At 43.6% G+C, this 17,927-nt stretch overlaps 1 protein-coding gene and 1 long non-coding RNA gene across 2 annotated transcripts in view; both read left to right on the forward strand.

The window, feature by feature from the left end:
• The window catches only part of LOC147753004 (uncharacterized), a 7,913-nt gene extending 1,419 nt beyond the window's left edge, over positions 1–6,494 (forward strand). Inside the window, exon 2 of the long non-coding RNA XR_015312528.1 lies at positions 6,172–6,494. This is a non-coding gene — a long non-coding RNA (uncharacterized LOC147753004). The remainder of the gene's footprint in view (positions 1–6,171) is intronic.
• Positions 6,495–12,524: 6,030 nt separating this feature from the next.
• LOC111264020 (protein lifeguard 1) lies at positions 12,525–14,261 on the forward strand. Its single transcript, XM_022839587.2, has 2 exons — positions 12,525–13,326; positions 14,142–14,261. The coding sequence occupies exons 1-2, from the start codon at positions 12,596–12,598 to the stop codon at positions 14,167–14,169; spliced, it is 759 nt and encodes a 252-aa protein (XP_022695322.1). The 5' UTR covers positions 12,525–12,595; the 3' UTR covers positions 14,170–14,261.
• Positions 14,262–17,927: the final 3,666 nt, after the last annotated feature.

Genomic DNA, 17,927 nt, shown 5'->3' on the forward strand with positions numbered 1-17,927 from the left:
TATGAGAAAGAGTGTAACCAGAAAAGGCGGGCCGTAGCGGGTTGGGTTGGGCCGGGCCGGACTAATGGATACGATGCAAACTGGGCAGGCGGAAGGAAGCGAAGGCACCTTGCCTCCCATCCACTCACAACAGCCGCTGCCATATCAGCAGCAGCAACTGCAGGAGGCGGAAGAACGGCCGCGTGGGCTTAACGTAGTAGTGACCCCAGCAGTCCGAGATGGCTTCCCTCGACCTCGAATGTCTTCTATCGAGCAGAGAGCAAAGTACAGGGTAGCAAAGGGAATACAGAACGATTTTTCGAATATCTTTTCAACAATTGAACGTATCTGACCTTACCGGTACTAGCAACAATATCCGATGTAGGTTGGTCAGTAATTATGAGCGCACGATACACGTTTGATTAACCTTAGTAAATCATTTGTTCTGGTCAATGGATTAAAAGTCGTCTTCGTATAGTTTGCCTATCCTAATACTGAACGTTCCTGTGGGGGAGAGGGGAAGAGGAGGAGGAGGAGTAGGACTAATAGGGAACGGGGGTTTGGAAGGCAAGCGAGGGGAGAAGAGGTAACCAGACAGGAAGTCTATGTCTACCCTGCCCGTGCGTGTAGCCGTGGTAGTATTTACTTGCGATGTTAATATTGACACAGGCTTTCAGTTAGCTGATGCACTCTCTATAATTACAGAACCTCTTCAAAGTATCAAAGAGCATTTAGTTGAATTTGGTTTACCCCATGCGAGGTTCCCCTAAACGAATACAATCAGCTAAGCGCGATCTAATTAGGACATATTTAAATGTGTTTCCCATGCCGCCGGTCATCGTTGTATATATAACTAAAATCACTTTCTGAAGTCCGTTGTGGACGCACGCGTACTAAACAGATTATTTACTCCGCCTGTTTGAGAAACTGGCAGAACTTGAGCTGCGCTACTTCTTTGAAGGTCACCATTGAAAAACTTAGGCTATTCTTTGTGCTCTCGTACTTTATAGATACACATTGCACACTATTCAATACCATTCAAAGTACAACGATCACTCGGAGTATCCCAGAGAGGTACATATAAATGAAGAGACTGACTTCATCATGCTTGAAGACGACACTTAATATAACATTAAAGCGAATTATTAATATTGGCGTTCGATATTCAAAAGCTTGAATTTAAAACGTACGAGAGTTTACGTTTAAAAATTAGAAGGAAGGAGTATGCGTACTTTGTATGGTGAAACTGAAATACAGTTAGAAGGACAATATCTCGTTGATCGGTTAGCGTACGTAGCAACGTAAGCTCTCTAGGCTATATTAAAATAAAACTAAGACAGAATATCTCTAATGTGGTTAACTGCCGTTACAAAAGAGTAAATTTAGGTAATATAAGCGTACGTTGTATAATGAAGTTCTCGTCACGAGCAGCACGGAAGCTCGGCGATCATTCCCCGGGTACCTCGAGTATCTTATTCCTGAAGTAATGTATGCAGCATGATGACCAAATGTGTGATGGTGTCAGTAAAGGGCAACCGCCATAAGCGGTATGAAAACTGGCTAATCGGCCTACCAATTAATTAGTCAGGCCGAGATGGTCAGGTTGCCGATCACTCCACCCCATTCTAAAGCAATCTGTAAGCAAAGCATTCGTTCCGCACGTCGGCGGTGACCTTCATCAAGGCATCATTTTGCCAAATGTATATTGGGGGAACAGAGGAAGCTGAAAAGCCGGGGGTTGGAGGTTCGTCGGTTTGAGCAGGGCTGGGCTAACTTAATGGGGACATGGTGAGTGAAAATATAAAGACAAATTGGATACTTGGTGTTCCGAATAGCCACCAACAACCGACAGCATGTATGTGTAGTATTTAGGAGTTGATGATGTACTGCCATGCAGCAAGAACAATAGATCAATCCGAAATAACAACATTTTAACACCCATCTGTACAAATATTGAGCGATATATATCGGTCAAGGAACGAAGGGAGCCAGTAACTTATAAAAGTTACTTGAGATTAACACCGTCCTAACCTAGGTTATAAAATTAAAACAGTTTAGGCCTTTGTTCTGCGCATGTAACGTCAGAGTTATGTGTAAGCCATGGTGGCGTTGTGTAAGCTTGTGAGCTCATGAATCGTAATCTACGGGATACTTACTTCTTTCGGTAATAAAGAAAGGTGCCTTTTTTGAAAACACTTTCACCTGCTAAGTTGGTCCATTGCTATTAGAGATATTCACGTACATAAACATGCTTGAACTTAATCTGTGCAAGTTCTTTTTGCAAAACTCTGACGCCGAGCTAAAGCTCGTTATTTTACAAGATTTTGTTGATTTCCTAGGAGGAACTACTGTGTAGAACCTCCAAAAACTAAATGTTTGGGTCAGATGTTTGGGTATCAGAAACTATAGGTTAGATCCTAGTACAGAAAAATAGAACAGTTGCTGATTTCAACGATCTCAACTGGAGGGTATGGTGTGTTCTCCATAGTCTAAAGGGGTCGTCACTCGACTCGTGGAGGCGAGCACAAGCTAACCTCTACAGTGCCGACAGGGCATTCTGTTCACGCAATACGGGACATGGCTGTGCTAGACTTGCATGCGTCAGGATCTAACCAGCTAATACACATTTTTGAGCAAAAGCTCTATATATACCCAAATCAACCAATAGCTTGATGTCCTCGGTTATGATGTATTAGATACATTTTGTTTGTGACAACGACCCTGATAGCTGATGAAGTATCTCGAACATTACGAGAATCACTTCTTTCAGATCACGATGACAATTATTATGAAGCTGGTCTAACATTGTGCAACTTACCTAAAAAAAGGACACACGCCCTTTTTGATAAGGATCCCTTCACTTGGTATGATTCTTAAATTTGGAAAGCTGCTTTATGCTATTCTCTGGCGTCTGCGAAATCCATTTTGACAGGCTTTCACAATCACAGGACTGGTTTTGGTGATTATTTTAATTTAATTTAAGCTTTAGCGTGGACCAGCTTTTTTAATAAATCTAGCGCTCTTCGTATAGGGCTACCTTTGATCTAGGTGCCATCTGTTATTTATATGAATAATATAGCGTTACGCGTTCATCCGCCAACGGCCCAGCAGTTACCGGTTATGGCGCTATTTATTGCAACAGTATTGAGTAGCAAAACAGGTTCGGTTAGGTTAGGTCTCAATTTGGCTCGTCTCAGGAAGCAAGGTTACAGCTGGCAGGGAACAAATGCACACATATACCTATGGTAGTATAATGGCTACTTTCTAATGTTGAATTTTATCAAATTCAAACTGTGGTTGCAACGTTAAGTCAGGATGGAGATGGGAGAAAAGGATGAGAATTTCCTGTATCTAGCATTTTCTCTCAGTACTTAGCAGAAGCAAATCCGAAAGCTGTTCGCTGGGTTGAAGGGGCATAGTTTCGCCTTTGACTACTGCCAGTCTGAACGACTAAATCCACCTGAGCCTGAATGGTCTAAGCGGCACCAGAGTTTCCAGCAGAACGCAGCATATGTAACTACAGGAGCTCTGAATGGGGCCCTTTGCTTCAAATCTGCGAGGACACAGATAAAACAAAATCGTCGCTGTCTTCCTCGCTGTTATTAACAAAGTTCATTGCTTGGTTCATCCTTCTTACGAACGTGGTAACAGCGTTTACAGAGGAGTATCATACTTTAGGCTGAAGGTGGTCTTGTTATTTTTCGATATATAAAACGATGCCATTCAACCCCATTTGTATAGCTAGAAATACGTCAAGCTGGCGAAGATTGTGTTTTCAAGATATCAACGACGCATCGATACGCAGCCAACATCCAGATCCCTGCAGCAACACCTGCCAGATCGGCAGCTCCTTACCCCACCCTTAACCCACCTCTTCGACGGCGGTCTCCATCCAACCGTCGTTATTGGCTGTACAAAGTCGACTGTTTATAACTGCCGAGTATAGACATTTTCTCTAGCATTTTTACACTGTGAAAATGGTTCAGGAGGGATGAAGTGGTCTGTAATGTAATTAAACGATAGTTGTGGCCATGTCCGAAGAAACGTTAGATCAAGTTAAAATGAAACTAACTTAAGGAAGGACAAGATTTGTAAACAAATGATTAATGGCCCTTCTTCCGGACCAAAGAACTACACACAGCTTGAGGCCCATTAAAAAACACTGAACATACTTCAGAGGATTTGTTTTAGCTCGCCCAACGCATAGCGACGTTACGTTGTCACCTTTCCTGTTTCACTCTTCATAAAGTACACTCGAAAACAAAGCTAAAGAAATTCTTATTGGCTAATGCGTAGAGGACATAGACGTTGTTTTTTGGAGAGGTCACTATGATTATTCCAGGCCATACGGCAAGAGCGACCACTATAGTAAGGAATACAGCATTGGAAAAATGTTGTTATGGGCATTTTTTTGATGGGGTGTTTAATGTAATATACTTAACTCCGACTGAAGGCAGTGTTTTACATTAATGAAATGTTTCTTTAGCCTTTGTCTGCATACTGCGGTGAATGGTTGAGCAATATTCATAGGAACGAGGTGACGATCTTCTGCGAAAGCGAATCCTGGTGCGATGTCACCTGGTAGTAATGCTCGAGGCATCGTATAGCCTCTTAACATCTTCTGAATGGACGGAAAAGAGAACGTGCAGTCCGGAGACCGACTCTTTCAAAGGATCATTTAATAGAAGCGAGTCAATCACCTGGGTTGGGTTTCCAAAGTTCTGGGACTCCGAGAATTTCACCCTTGAGTAATCACCATACAACCCCCTCGAATCATTCATATAAACATTGACTGCTTACGTTCGGCTCGGCGATCGCTCAAGGTGGCGCCGTCACAAGGTTACTCATTGTTATTGTTATTATCATAGCCTGTAATGTTAATGTATTTCTCAAGCTCCTACTAAAGTCTATGCGCGGACCACCATGTCAGGACCACTTGTCCAATGACATCCTCAACCAGTACGGAGCTTTGAACAGCGTTTCTGAAGAGCGACTGACACATCTTCATGCTAGCTTTCAGTTTCTAATATTATAGACGCGGTTTGAGAAAAGCTAAAGCTAACATGGGCGCTGAAGGAGGGCGCGCCAGCTAAATAGGAACCAATTTCAATTGGAAGTTTTGCTAGTCGGAAAAACTTCCATTTGGCTGGATCTGGGTCCGCGTCGTAAGTACGATTTCAGAATAGTTGTTATTTAAATGCGAATATAAACCAATCGAGGACCAAGGAATAGGGCTTCAACTAGACACCATTTCAGATTCAGCTGCGTCGAATAGGCAGAAGATATGTTTTCATAAAACATAGGAAACGATGTTCATACGTATTTTCACTAGGGTAGAAATAAGGACGTGTCTTGTTTTATTAACGAGCTGCGAACTACGATACTAGTTGCAATTGTATTTCTATCGATCACCTCCATTGTGTACTATGATCCGAAATGAAGCAAGTAGCTGATGACACTTGTCTTGCATTTGGAGCAGACGACAAAACCCACGTGGCGCTTTACTAGCCGGCGACAGCCCTAGCTAGCGACAAATAGTACATGCTGAATTATAGCTTTTAGTTGCTTTTATCCGTCTGAAAATTAAGAGCATAAAGGTCAGATATAATTGGGCTAATCTTTTCGAAGGGAAGGTATTGTCGAAATCTGACTCCAACGTACGGTTCGTCAGGAAGAATAGATGACCGTACACGAAGCGATCTGAGTACGGACATCCTATGCTTTACTCTGAGGCGACATCTTGACGAGAGAGCTGGGAGATCCGACTGAACCTGAAGAAAAGTCAGGTTCGTTCGCGGCCAGTCCTACCTATCTTCGGCATTTAGACACATGCACATAAGCATGTGTTAGCTGTGTGACTGTGTATGAATAGACAGATGACGACTGGCGGCTTCAGTCTCTGATCTTGCCGATTCGGTAGCTTTCTTCCTCTTGCTCGACGCTCGCAAAATCTTCTGGGAGAAGATCTTACGAACCATACAACTGGTACCACAACTCTGGGGTGTCACTTCTAAGAACAATGACCATTTGACTACAGCCTATCACTGCTATTACACATCTGATAAGTACTGTCGCCGCGATCGAAGCAGCAGCGATGGCGGCGGCGTAAAAGAGCCACTCCGCCCAGCTCAATGCAGGAACGACATTATTTATAACGACAGCAAATCTCTCTTCGTGTCATGTTCCTTCCAGAAGGTTTAAGCATCCCAGAAAATTGTAGAAAGGAAACCGACTGCTCACTCCAGGGTTGACCGTCAACGGATTTAGATGAAATGAGGTGGTCGCATAGAGATGCGCGAGGGCGCCGAACCAATGCTTAGCTGAACGGCAACGACGACGATGGTGATGACATGACTTCGTCACTGATCTCGAGTAATGGAAGCGATATCTGCAAACAACGATTTGAAGTCTGCTTGAAGTGCGTAGTCGCCAATGCCTGGCCCTTATTTAGTGACCACAATTATTATTATTATGTCCAAGTCGTCAATAAATAGATTTATTTATTTATTCTCCTTTATATATCTCTTCTAATGCAGCTCAGTTTGCGAAAACATACAGAATTAGGTAAATGTTTAGTTTACCCTTTCTTTTTGTTGTTGTTGCTCAATGAACAGTAACTATAAAATACCTGATGTATATTTAGGTTTTGCCACGGTGGCGTGAGGCTTGCGCTCACCAAACATCAGTCGCCCATCTGATGTGAACGTTTTGGAATGATAACCCAACGGGCTAAAGTTTTCTGTGGCCGACATCGTTGGATCGTATTCTGGCGTTTCAAGAAATGTCAAATATTATCGCATAGCAATTTCTAAGTTGGGTGTATTTTTTTCATTTTAGATGAATCTACGATTTTCTACACAGATTACTATTACTATTTTCCTACAGTTGTTACAGGTGGTACAAACAGCCATTGAACGTGGAAATAACGCGATCTCGAGTATATTAAACACACAGTGGGCCTTGAAGGTTATGTGCGAATCCTCAACGAAAGTTCACAATGATAGAGAAAATATTTATATAGACTGTTTCACTAGGTAATTGTAAGTGGTCTGAGCACTTGGAAAGTACTAGCGAATACCGAAAGATCTCAAAATAAATGATCAGCTATAACGCCCGCGCATACAACCTATGTTCACTCTTACTGACTTCGATTAATATTCAACATCTGAACATGCGGGGCCAGAGAACTCAGACGTTTCAGAAAGTACCTACGGTATAGTTCCTGTTTGAAAAGTGGGCTAGTTGGTGCTAGCAACGGACCGGAAAGTTCACGCAGCGGGCTGAAGTGTCAAGTTAGGAACCTCTCACGAACACGTTCGGGACAACCCACTAGATAGACGAAAAAATCGGAAACGAAATGTGGTAAGTAAACAATTTTGCGCATAAATAAGGTGTGTATTATTGCGGCGCTCGCGCCTTAGCTTGTCCTCTCTTCGGAACGCCACCTATGATGAGCAAGCAAAACGAGCAGTTGCTACGTAGGCAAGTAGGGTATTTGTTATTCCTTTTTTTTTTAGCCTTTTCGGGGCATCATTATTTATCCTCCGGATCTTAAAATAGTGCCCGGTACTCCACAACTTTTTTTCAATCAAGTGATACAAGTAACAACGACCCAGTTTAGACTACAAGCTTCAAACTGTGTGTGTCACTTGATATTTCTAGACAGTGATTAGTCGACCAGAAAGACGGCTGGCCACAGGCGGCAGAACGTCGCTTCAAAATCGCCCGCCGGCATCGCTCCCTATTCTTTTTCATCATTACTGCTATCTCATATCGTAAACCCATTTTCTAATCGGAGATTCCAGCGCGGTATCCCGCCACCGTCCTGAAACTCTTGCGGCGGTCGTGCTCCTTACACATACTTCCCGACGATACAACCAGGTTTAAATGCCATGTCTCGACTATGTTCCATTGATTTGTGATAGTAACTGTAACGGCACTAGAGTAAATGAACATCCGACTCACTGAATAACTAGTTATTTTGGGGGGCTGTCCTACTAGCTGTCAATGCCAGTGAAGGCTAAACACCAGCCAGACCTTACTATGCTCAATAAATGTGTGCGGGATAAAGGACGGCTGCCGGCTATGCCGATATGACCCTATGGAAAATGTTCTAAGATTCAACAGATCCACTTAAACAGAGAACGAGCATTGTCTTACGATATTGTCCACACAATCGGCACCCAACTGGCGGGACGCTGTCGTCTTCAGAAGTAACTCGAAAAGAACGCGATCTGCTACGCGGGTCGCCGGCCTACCGTAGCGTTTGCTTACCGTTGCAGGCTGAGGCTCTACTACTAGAAGATATCTGTTAGTAGATTCAGGAGAATGTATTTCATACAGTTATCTCTGATCGATACCTATGAGGCATCTCACGCTTTACCCTTACACATAGGCACCCAATTGCCGTCGACTAGTACTGTTGAAAAACTTCGGTTCCTTTTATGTAACGTTCCGCGTTGTAACAAAGCTCAGTGTGTGTGAACGCATTCAGAGGTTATCGACTAACCATTTTCTTTAACGATCAGATATTGACTGACTTATCAAAGCAATTTTCTGGCTATGAAAGAATAAACTCGTTCCACGCTTGGAAGAAGGACATTTTCAAAAAAAGGTCTCCTGACGACTCGTCGTAGGTCGCAATTTTGAGCCTGTCCAACTTGTCGGTAGCAAAGTAGTGAATAGCTTTGAGATCTTGAGCTTTTGAGATCGTAAGTATATTCTTTGAAAAATCATCCAATCTTTGGTAGCGATTACCCTCGAGACATTGTGGCAATCGGCTTTCTAGACCAGCCAACGCTGAAGATGCCGTGTTGCGTTTCAGACGAACTAGCGCCTTCTGTCTTCTGTCAAAAGTCGTTAGGTGACTTGTCGCTATTCAGATGTAGTTCTATAAGACGAGGAAATAACCGGCATAAAATAGACAATTTCTTCAATGTTTCAAGTCTGCCGAACATATTTTTAGAATATATTAATTCAATTCTGAGTCGTGTGTGGTATTTCTGTTCTTAGCTCAGTTTCAGAGATGGGAACGCAAAATGGCGATGAGACTGTAGCTGTTTGTCTAGACAAAGATCACTTTCACAGAAAAGCTGCTCGGGCATAGGATTAGTTTAAGCGGGCTGGGTTGGGTCAGACGGTAGTTTATCACGCGACGGCCTTATAACAATTTTAAGAAGTAGCAATCGTGATTTGATTGCGTATCACCTATAAAACGTACCAATTATTATTACTCCCATATAACATCATATGGTCCATTTGTTTCTACCGTTCACAAAATCGAACACAAAATGCCAGTTAAGCTGGAAATCAGTATCCTATTCGATTTTAAGTAGTATTCCGTCGAGGTTATTCTGGGCGCGTATTGTTTCGCAGCTTCCCGCTAAGGTGCCAATAGAAAAGCAAGGACCCTATCTACAGTCGCAGTACGTTCTCTCGTAAGGTCAACAATCATATTTTTGGCCTCGTAGCCTTTGTAGTAAGTATTGCGTGCCAAACCGACTAGCGAAATGTTGTAGAAGATTAGGAACATCAGTGGTCCCTAGAAATGAATGTTGATCAAATGATTTAGGTGCTCAGCTGTCATAAGCGAATCCGATAAACCTGTTAATTAAATAGTTCCACAGTGAAAATCAATTAAGTTTATCTAAAAAAGTATATATTTCGTTTAGTTTCGGACATCAGCGCTCAGTGGCCAAGTTTTGTGTTTCTCGAAGGCCGCACCGCTACGGTAGCTCAGTGAAAATTGGTCTAGACATTATGCCAGGAGACCTAAAGCGAAAATATAGTACTAAATCACGCAAACATCTCAAAAATGGTCATTGAAGTGCTGAAGACCAACGAGAGGGCGGTCACATATCGCAACTCGCAAGACAGGAACGCATCGCCGTAACCCAGACACATTTCCCAAAACTAGACTTTGAAGTCTAAAAGCTCTGTGGACCAAAACTGATATTTCACATCGAACGTGTTACAGAAAATGCGGAAACTGGATAAAAGATGGGTCTCCCGTGAATTGACTCCAGGCTAGTTGGAAATGCATGTGGTGCAATTCCACGTGTAATTTGCGGAATTTTAAACAATTCAAAACCCGCGCCGTGGTTCAATAGCTATCACCAGCCAGAGGGGGATTAGGCGGGAGAATGGCGTCGCCCTGGAGAGAAATCGAATTCGGTAGTAGTCTCAAGTAAATTCGGACATAAAATTGTGGTAGTGCTCGCGAGTGTCAGGACCGTCTCTTCTGATGACAAAACTTACCAATAAATATATAGCTCGCGATTTCAAGCTCCTTAAAATACCCATAGAGCGTTGGCACGGACATTGACAACGCTAGATCTTATCACCGTACCTCAGTTACTTCCTGGATTGAACAGAAGAATATCCAGGGTTGGCTTCAAGCCGCTCATTGTATCCATCTAAGCCCGTGTGATTACGGTGATTTGCACGTTCTAAAGGGGGCAGCAGTGTCAATTCGCATCAAAAAATAATATAGGAAAACACGAATGCTATGTATATCACTATCCAAAGACCGCCAAAGCGTTGAACCATATGTAAAAAAATAAAAAAGCACCTATAACATAATGAGATATCATCGTTCTAGTTCAAAATTGATCTAATTTCAAGGTCCGCCGGATTCACTTGCATCAGCGATTAGAAACAACAATAAAACGGCTGAAATAGGTAATAAAAACAAAATAATAACAACCGACCCTTGTCTGTGCATGCAAGCTATCTCCAACTTTGCAATTTTTTTAATGTTAGCCTACGGACACTTATAATAATATTATGATAAATAGGATAGGCTTCCGTCGCTGTTCGTCCTACTGGTGTGTTACTATGGAAATCGATGCAATCCAATAATCCCTGCGGTATCAGCTTGTCTTGCTGCTCTTTCGGCAACTATTTTGATACAATTTATACGACTTGAACGCCGATTGAGCAATGGGGGTGCACGAGCAAGAGCACATGGAAATGGACGATAGACCTAAAGGACAGGATTCAGGGTAGCACAAGAGAAAATAGACATGGCCTAGAAGATAATCGCACTGCGGAAGAGAAAGGCGGAACAGTTTTAGGAGTCTGACTGCCGCTGCAGATAGTGGGGGGCTGGTTTGCTACCAATTACAGCAGCTGTAGAAAGAACAAGTCTTTAACAAGTACCGCTATTTTTCGAACATTGTCCGTCCCTCTGCCTGCCTGACCGCCCATGCAACCACGCAGTCAGCTCGCCACAGATAAACTACGTCTCCAATCGGCACACGCGGCCAATGAGACGCGCTCAGAAGATAAACACTCCAAGAATCAGGCCAACCAGTGTGCACACTGGCTAGACCCAACGTCTTCGTTTACCACAGCTACTGTCGTCGAATTTAGGGTTATTGCCGCATTGAAACGCATATGATTCAGCTTTCGACGGAATAAAGAGCCGGCGTTTGATGTAACCACGAAGAATAAAAAGGACGCTAACATGTTTTAGGGGAAGAGTATCCTCACGAAAACACTTGTTGGAACATTCACCCTAGCACAGAGATATAGCCCCCATTCTGTAGTGCACCACCGACCGATACGGTCCCCTATCGCTGTTGAAAACGCTTAGACCTGAGTGTGTCTTTGCCGATAACTGCATCGTTATAGAGTGCAGAGTAGGATACATGCAGTAGATGCGACGACACTGGCGACCTCATAGGTAAACGATCTCGTGGGGTGCATGAAATGCCCACGTGCCAATGACAATACTTAGGCAATGATTATTGTGAAATTTATCTATACGGACTGGCCTGAATTGTGATTACTACCGTGAATAGGATTTGTCGTAAGGCCAATAGTGATTACAGCCACTCAAGCCGACTCGACTGTCATCTCTTAAACCTATATAATCACCGTTGCGTTGAAGCATTGCTATCGGAATATTTTGCTTGAGTTAACTACCCTGAGAGAAAAATCTCCGTTAAGTTTTGATTGATAGCTTGTTCATAGACAATGCGACATTATAGGTTGTACATGCATAAGAAGCGTCTGGCCAACAATTGGGCCTTAGTGGACCAGTAAAGATATGTTAGGGATTTCTGTTTCCTTACATCTAAAGAAACAATGCATAAGTGAATGAGTGAATGAATGTATCGGGAGTCATAGGTAGGGAGGAACGGATAGTGTTGTTCCGCTAAAGAGAGAATAGATTCAGAACAACTAGCATCAGGCGTCGGCCTCTGACATGTCGCCGTGTGAAAAAACCTATCATTATCTAAAGCATACCTATACGGCTGGCTTCTGTTTAATTCGAGCTAGTTTAGATACTCATCATTGGTTTGTATGTAATTATTCAGCAATGTGAGTACGGTTAGTCGGTACAGTTAAGTCGAACATTAACAACTCAGAGCGATGGGCCCATCAACGAAACACAAGTCCGACATCAAATATTTCTGCTGCAATTGATTCAAGACTTTTTTTTGGGCATTCTCCATAGCGTTTAGAGCTTCGTACGCAAATGCTCTACTGCTGTTTTTCGTCCTATTCGTTCTACGATTATGGAGCCATACTCTGAGCCTATTCTCAATATGATTGTAAGATAACGAAGCTAAACCGGTTACAGAGGACGCCCACGAAACGAGACTTCCTTATGGCTGAAGCGTCAAGTCATTCATACACGGCGTTAGAGGGAGAAGGATTTAGTGAACATACAATAAGAAACAGTTTCGTGATTAAGGTGTTGTCTTTACTGACATGTATGCTTTTGATGACAACAACAGTCGTGACTGTAGCCACCGTGAGTTCAAACACACAAGATTTTCTCGTGGATAATTGGTGGATATCGGCCATTGCGATGGTGGCCCTTGTGGCCGTCGCCATCACGCTGGCCTGCTCGATGCAGCTGCGCCAGTCGTTTCCGGTCAATTATGCCCTATTGACAACACTGACGATGACTCAAGCTCTGCTTCTTGCCTATATCGTCAGCGCGTACAAGACACCGAGTGTCCTTATCGCTGTATCTATCACTTGTTTAGGGACCGGAACAGTGGCTATACTAGCTATGTCGTCGCAGTTAGATTTGACCCGTTTTGGGCTGCACCTAATCGTTGCACTTCTGGCGCTTCTGGGAGCTGAACTGCTTCTGTTTTCCTTCATGCCCAGCCTCCGAGTCCAGGACCGTCTCATTGGCGGGGCAGCTGCACTGATATTCAGTTTGTATATAGCCGTCGACATTCAGTTGTTGTTAGGGGGCCGACAGTTTCTCCTTTACCCTGAAGATTACATAGGGGCGGTTATTACATTACATCTGGATGTGGTCAACGTCTTCATCACTTTGTACAAGCTCATCGGAGAATATAAGGATAAGAACAGGGAGTCAGTGTGAGTTTTATCCACTACATCTTGCCTACGCTGGTAAAGTCGTAACCAGACGTTGTAGTAAATGAATAGTATGCCTTCTGCACTGTCAAAAGCCTAGTAGAGACAATACTTGATCCCCGATGCGTCTGATATGCGTCAGGTGTTCCTGAACGCTAGGAAAATCAGGTGTGCTAGACCGGTCTTGCTTGCTTTTCGTGCCGGATAGACCGGTATGAGAGTTTCCTGTAAACGAATGACTTAGTCTAGCATAAATTACGGTCATAATTTAATCATTAGTAAACCTGTGTCATGTAATGGGTACAGTAAAAGAGGTGTCCAGCAGCCCTCTACTTGGCCTTCACGACTGAAGGGATCGCAGTTCAGGATAGCAAAAGGGTTGCTGGCAGAAATACGTTCCAAAATGAAAGCAAACAGCGCTATCGCAGTAGACGCCAAAACTCAGCAGTATAGAGGTGCTGTTGTGTATTTTAAAAAGACCATACGAATTCATGTAGTATGATATACTAAAGGCCAATAGCTAAGGACACGGCTGTTTTAGTAGGAGTTGGGTTATTCTTTGCGGCCTAGAATAAGACGTTTCACAGGAGTGGGTGATCTTGATCAGGGTTATATCCAAATCAGTAATTGTTCGAATGCTAGACAGTAAACTGCGACGGCATATGTTGCTGTTAGCTTTTATTAGCTAGGATCCAGCAACGAGAGAAATATTTATTCTGAAGTAATGTTGTTAGTAGTGCCCGCTATTATTATTAAACGTATACTCATCGGCTTGTCGTTTTCAACTGTTCAATCATCAACTTCGTATTTCCTTTCAGTTCAAAAGAAGAAGCGCGATCAGGGTGACAAGCTCCTCCACATTATTCGGAGGCTGCTGCTTGTTTTCTACTAACTGTGGTTATTAAATAAACCTACCAAAATATATTATCTGGCCACCACAGGCTGTATTATTTATGAAAAACGTACGATAACCAAGGTCCTACTGTATTTTAATCTAAATCAGAATAATAAACTAATATTTGTATGCGATTATTTCTGGTTCTATAGCGATAATGATTCTAGATTCTAAATCAATGAATGATGACTTATCCCAATTGAAAAATCACAAAAAAAAGTAACGACAATTTTTTTGTGTAGAGAAAATAAACTCGACTTAGCTAAACTTCAACAACACTAACAGAGGTCCTTAACTTGTTTAGTCGTTTGACGTCACCGTTTAGGCCAGTAAGGCCAGTGATTACGTAGTAGCTGTGGTAGAAATGATCTAGCTTGCTTTTTTGTTCCTTACACCTGTAAAGGTTAATAGCAAATAGCTCTGTATCCCAGAGTGCGACGACCGAGATACATCCGGGCGTCAAGATACGCATTTTTTTTTACGAAATGCAGCGTGTGTACTTCATTTATGTGTTACTGCCCGCCAATTTTTAAGCCGATAATAATTGCAGTGCTCAGCCGATTCATTGATGGTGTCCATTTGAGTTGATATTATACACTTTACCACCAGCTTCCATTCTGGGTCCGTCTTCGCGCATTTTTTCGAGGTAGTAAGTGGCCGAAGTGTGCTTATGCCTTTAGGTTAGGTTCTGTTAGCTTTGTTAGGTTTCTTGTCCACTTGCCAGATGAATATCCGGTGATTAACCACGGGTGAATAGAGGAAAGGAGCAGGTCCGAATTCTTAAATGACTTCTACCTCTAATCCAAAGCTATCCAAAGCTCTTAATGCATACATCAAACTCTAGACAACAGTATCTCAACACGATGTAATCGCATTTTCTTATAAAATAGGGAATTGTGCGTCTCGTGATGGGTGGACGAACATTACCGCACTTCACATGTATTCAGGGAAAAAAAAAACTCGTTTTTTTTTTTTTGTAACTATAGGCGTAAGTCGAGATTTATTCAAAGCTTATTAGCCTATCCGGTACCATTCGTAGTACAAACCTGCGCCACAGACTCTTCGTGAACTCAAAGTACCAACGTATCGTGCTCAGGGGGGTGATTGAAGCGTCCTTAAATTTTTCAATATATAACCAATACAAGCTGATAATGAAACCTATGCCCCTACAACCAGTTCTAGATGCCTTTAGATCTCCGAACGTGCGTATCTCTATTAAGCCAAAATGGTCAACCAAAAAAGACACTAAGCACTAGCGCACGTATGTACAGCTGCAAGCTTTCAGTATTTTTCCGTGATGCGGTTGAGGGATTCGCTTTTGACTACCCTAATTCATTTACAGCCATATTTAAATTACGCGCCACTTCCCTAATGGAAAAAAGACAGCCTGAATAGTTAATACGCGGATGGGCGCTCTTTAGATGAAAGTTTCGTCTTTATTATGATAATGACGATCGTGATGATGATAAGATTAACGTGTACAATAAAGCAAAAAAAAAAACGGTTTATTCGGTCATTGATTTGCTTCCATACAGGAGGCCTCACGCTAGAATCCCACATGCAATTAGTTCTCTATTTATCAGTGCAGTCTATGAGATATTCTTCGCGTCTCTGTTGTTTGCTATTCTAACAGTCCGGGCCGTAATAGCTGTAGCAGTAATAATGGTTCTTCAGCCTGATCCAGCGTAACCCCATTCGCCACTTTCCCTGATGTGTCCGAATGAGTGTTGGCGTTCTCATAGACATTCTGCACTTTCAGGAGAGATACAGCCAAACCGACACTCACACAAACGCGCACTGATCTGCAAAAGTAGTAGTCTGCTAGTGCGATGTTGAGAAGTGTTGTCTGCAGGGCGTTCTAGGCCTATGGTCTAAGGCTCGCTCGGGATGAGACACCCGGCGTGACGTCACGCGTTCGTGCCGACCAATCAGCGGGCAGCCAGCCGTGAAACGACCAATTAGGAGAGAAGGGAGAGAGAAGAGGCCCCGCACCCTCGACGCTGTCGCGGCCGGCAGCAGCGCTAACAGTCGCGGAACTAGCGGCAATAACAGTGCTACTGGCAACAGCAGCAGCAGCAGCAGCAGCAGCACTAGTAGTAGATATAAGCAGCGAAACGCTACCGCCCCCACGGCAGCAGCAGCACCAGCAGCAGCAACAGCAGCAGCAACCGAATGCTAGCCCCAGTCACAGGCCGCCACTGCCGCCGACCACAGCAGTTGGAAGCTTTGCCCTCATCCATATCATCGAGGGGCAATACACAGACACACGCACACATCGCCCTGCTTTATACTAGCTATACTAAACTCGTAGCCGTCTTTGTCCGGCTGTCCGTCGGTAGCGGCGCACTCGGCGTGCCTGCTATTTGCTCTCTCTCAATATAAGCCCCCGCTGCTACTGCTACTGTGTCGCCGCTGCCGCGGCCGCACCTCTCAGCTACCCTTCGAGCTTCCGGAAAAGTCAAGTGAAGCCCTTGTCCGACTCCCCGTTCCTATGGCGAACCCTTGACAGAGGGATGAGAACGCGTTGGAAGGACCCGGATCACATGACCATGGAAAAGCGAATTTGCAAATCTTACTGCTCTCTGCTATTCTCGCCGCAGCAGTCGTTGCCGCCATCCCCTAGCCGGTAGAAGCAGGGCGAGGTGCGTGGAATTGGATGGCGCTAACGAAAGACGATGGGCCGGGGGATGAGTCGGCCGTTGTTGTTACGGTAACTAAAGACAACGAAAAGAAACAGCGGAGGGGACAGGACTGGAAGACGGATAAAGGAAAAAGGTAAAGAATACGGCTGGTACCTGAAGCCAGGAGAAAGGGCAAATGAAAATTCCAACCGTTGATCTTCCAAATGGCATTGCCTCTATCTCTGAATGTGAGACTATATAATAAACGTGGAGAAAACAGGAGTGCAACGAATATTTCACACGTCTATAGGCTTCTACTCCCAGTATACGTACGCCGTCGAAGCCACGGTGGTTTGTTGTAGATGGAAGATTTTTGTTGATATTTACGTAACCCGAACGAAGGTAACGAGATGAGAAAGTCATGGTAACGCTGAACGAACTACTGTTCCTACAACGCTGTATAGTGGGAAAACAAAAACGCACGAATTAGTGCTAAGGGTAACTGCTATACTCTAAGCGTACGACGGCGCTATTAACTCAGCCACCGTTCATCTCTCAGCCATGTTAATTGGTCTCAGGCATTTCTAGAAGTATCAGGATTCTTGTGTCACGCTACTGATGCCGGCAAAGGAAAATAGAAACATGCAGCTGTGAATGCATAACAAACAATCGCAAAAACTCGCTTCCCATCTAGGTGAATAAGCTGTGCATGTATCATAGTCAGTATGAAACAAAGACTTCTCTTGGACGTTGTATTTCGATGTTGAAGTTTGAATTTTAGACGCCATGTTATTGAAGTACTCTTAGCTCACAGAAGGCTGATGACTGTTGAGTGCAGGGGAACCGTTTTCAAATAATGAAGCTTCGAGAAAATTCACCAGAAGCCAAGTTTCAAATGTCGATAGCACCGCAGCGCTGAAAAATTCCTCTCTTTCCCACTACGTTTGGAAAACGCGGAGCTGGATTGGGGCCTTCGACGTATGGCGCGCTAATTCGAACGGATGTCAAAAACAAATGCATACCTAGCTACGTACTTAACTTACCATGATAATTTCAGTAGCGAGAGACACTTTGCCCGAATATCTAAG

This window comes from Varroa jacobsoni, unplaced genomic scaffold, assembly GCF_002532875.2.
Source record: "Varroa jacobsoni isolate VJ856 unplaced genomic scaffold, vjacob_1.0 scaffold_813, whole genome shotgun sequence".
NCBI lineage: Eukaryota > Metazoa > Arthropoda > Arachnida > Mesostigmata > Varroidae > Varroa > Varroa jacobsoni.

Bases quoted from the DNA above. Each gene is read 5' to 3' on its own strand.
- LOC111264020 (XM_022839587.2), top strand. From the start codon at position 12,596: ATGGCTGAAGCGTCAAGTCATTCATACACGGCGTTAGAGGGAGAAGGA. The intron at 13,327-14,141 runs GTGAGTTTTATC...ATTTCCTTTCAG, and splicing joins GATAAGAACAGGGAGTCAGT to TTCAAAAGAAGAAGCGCGAT.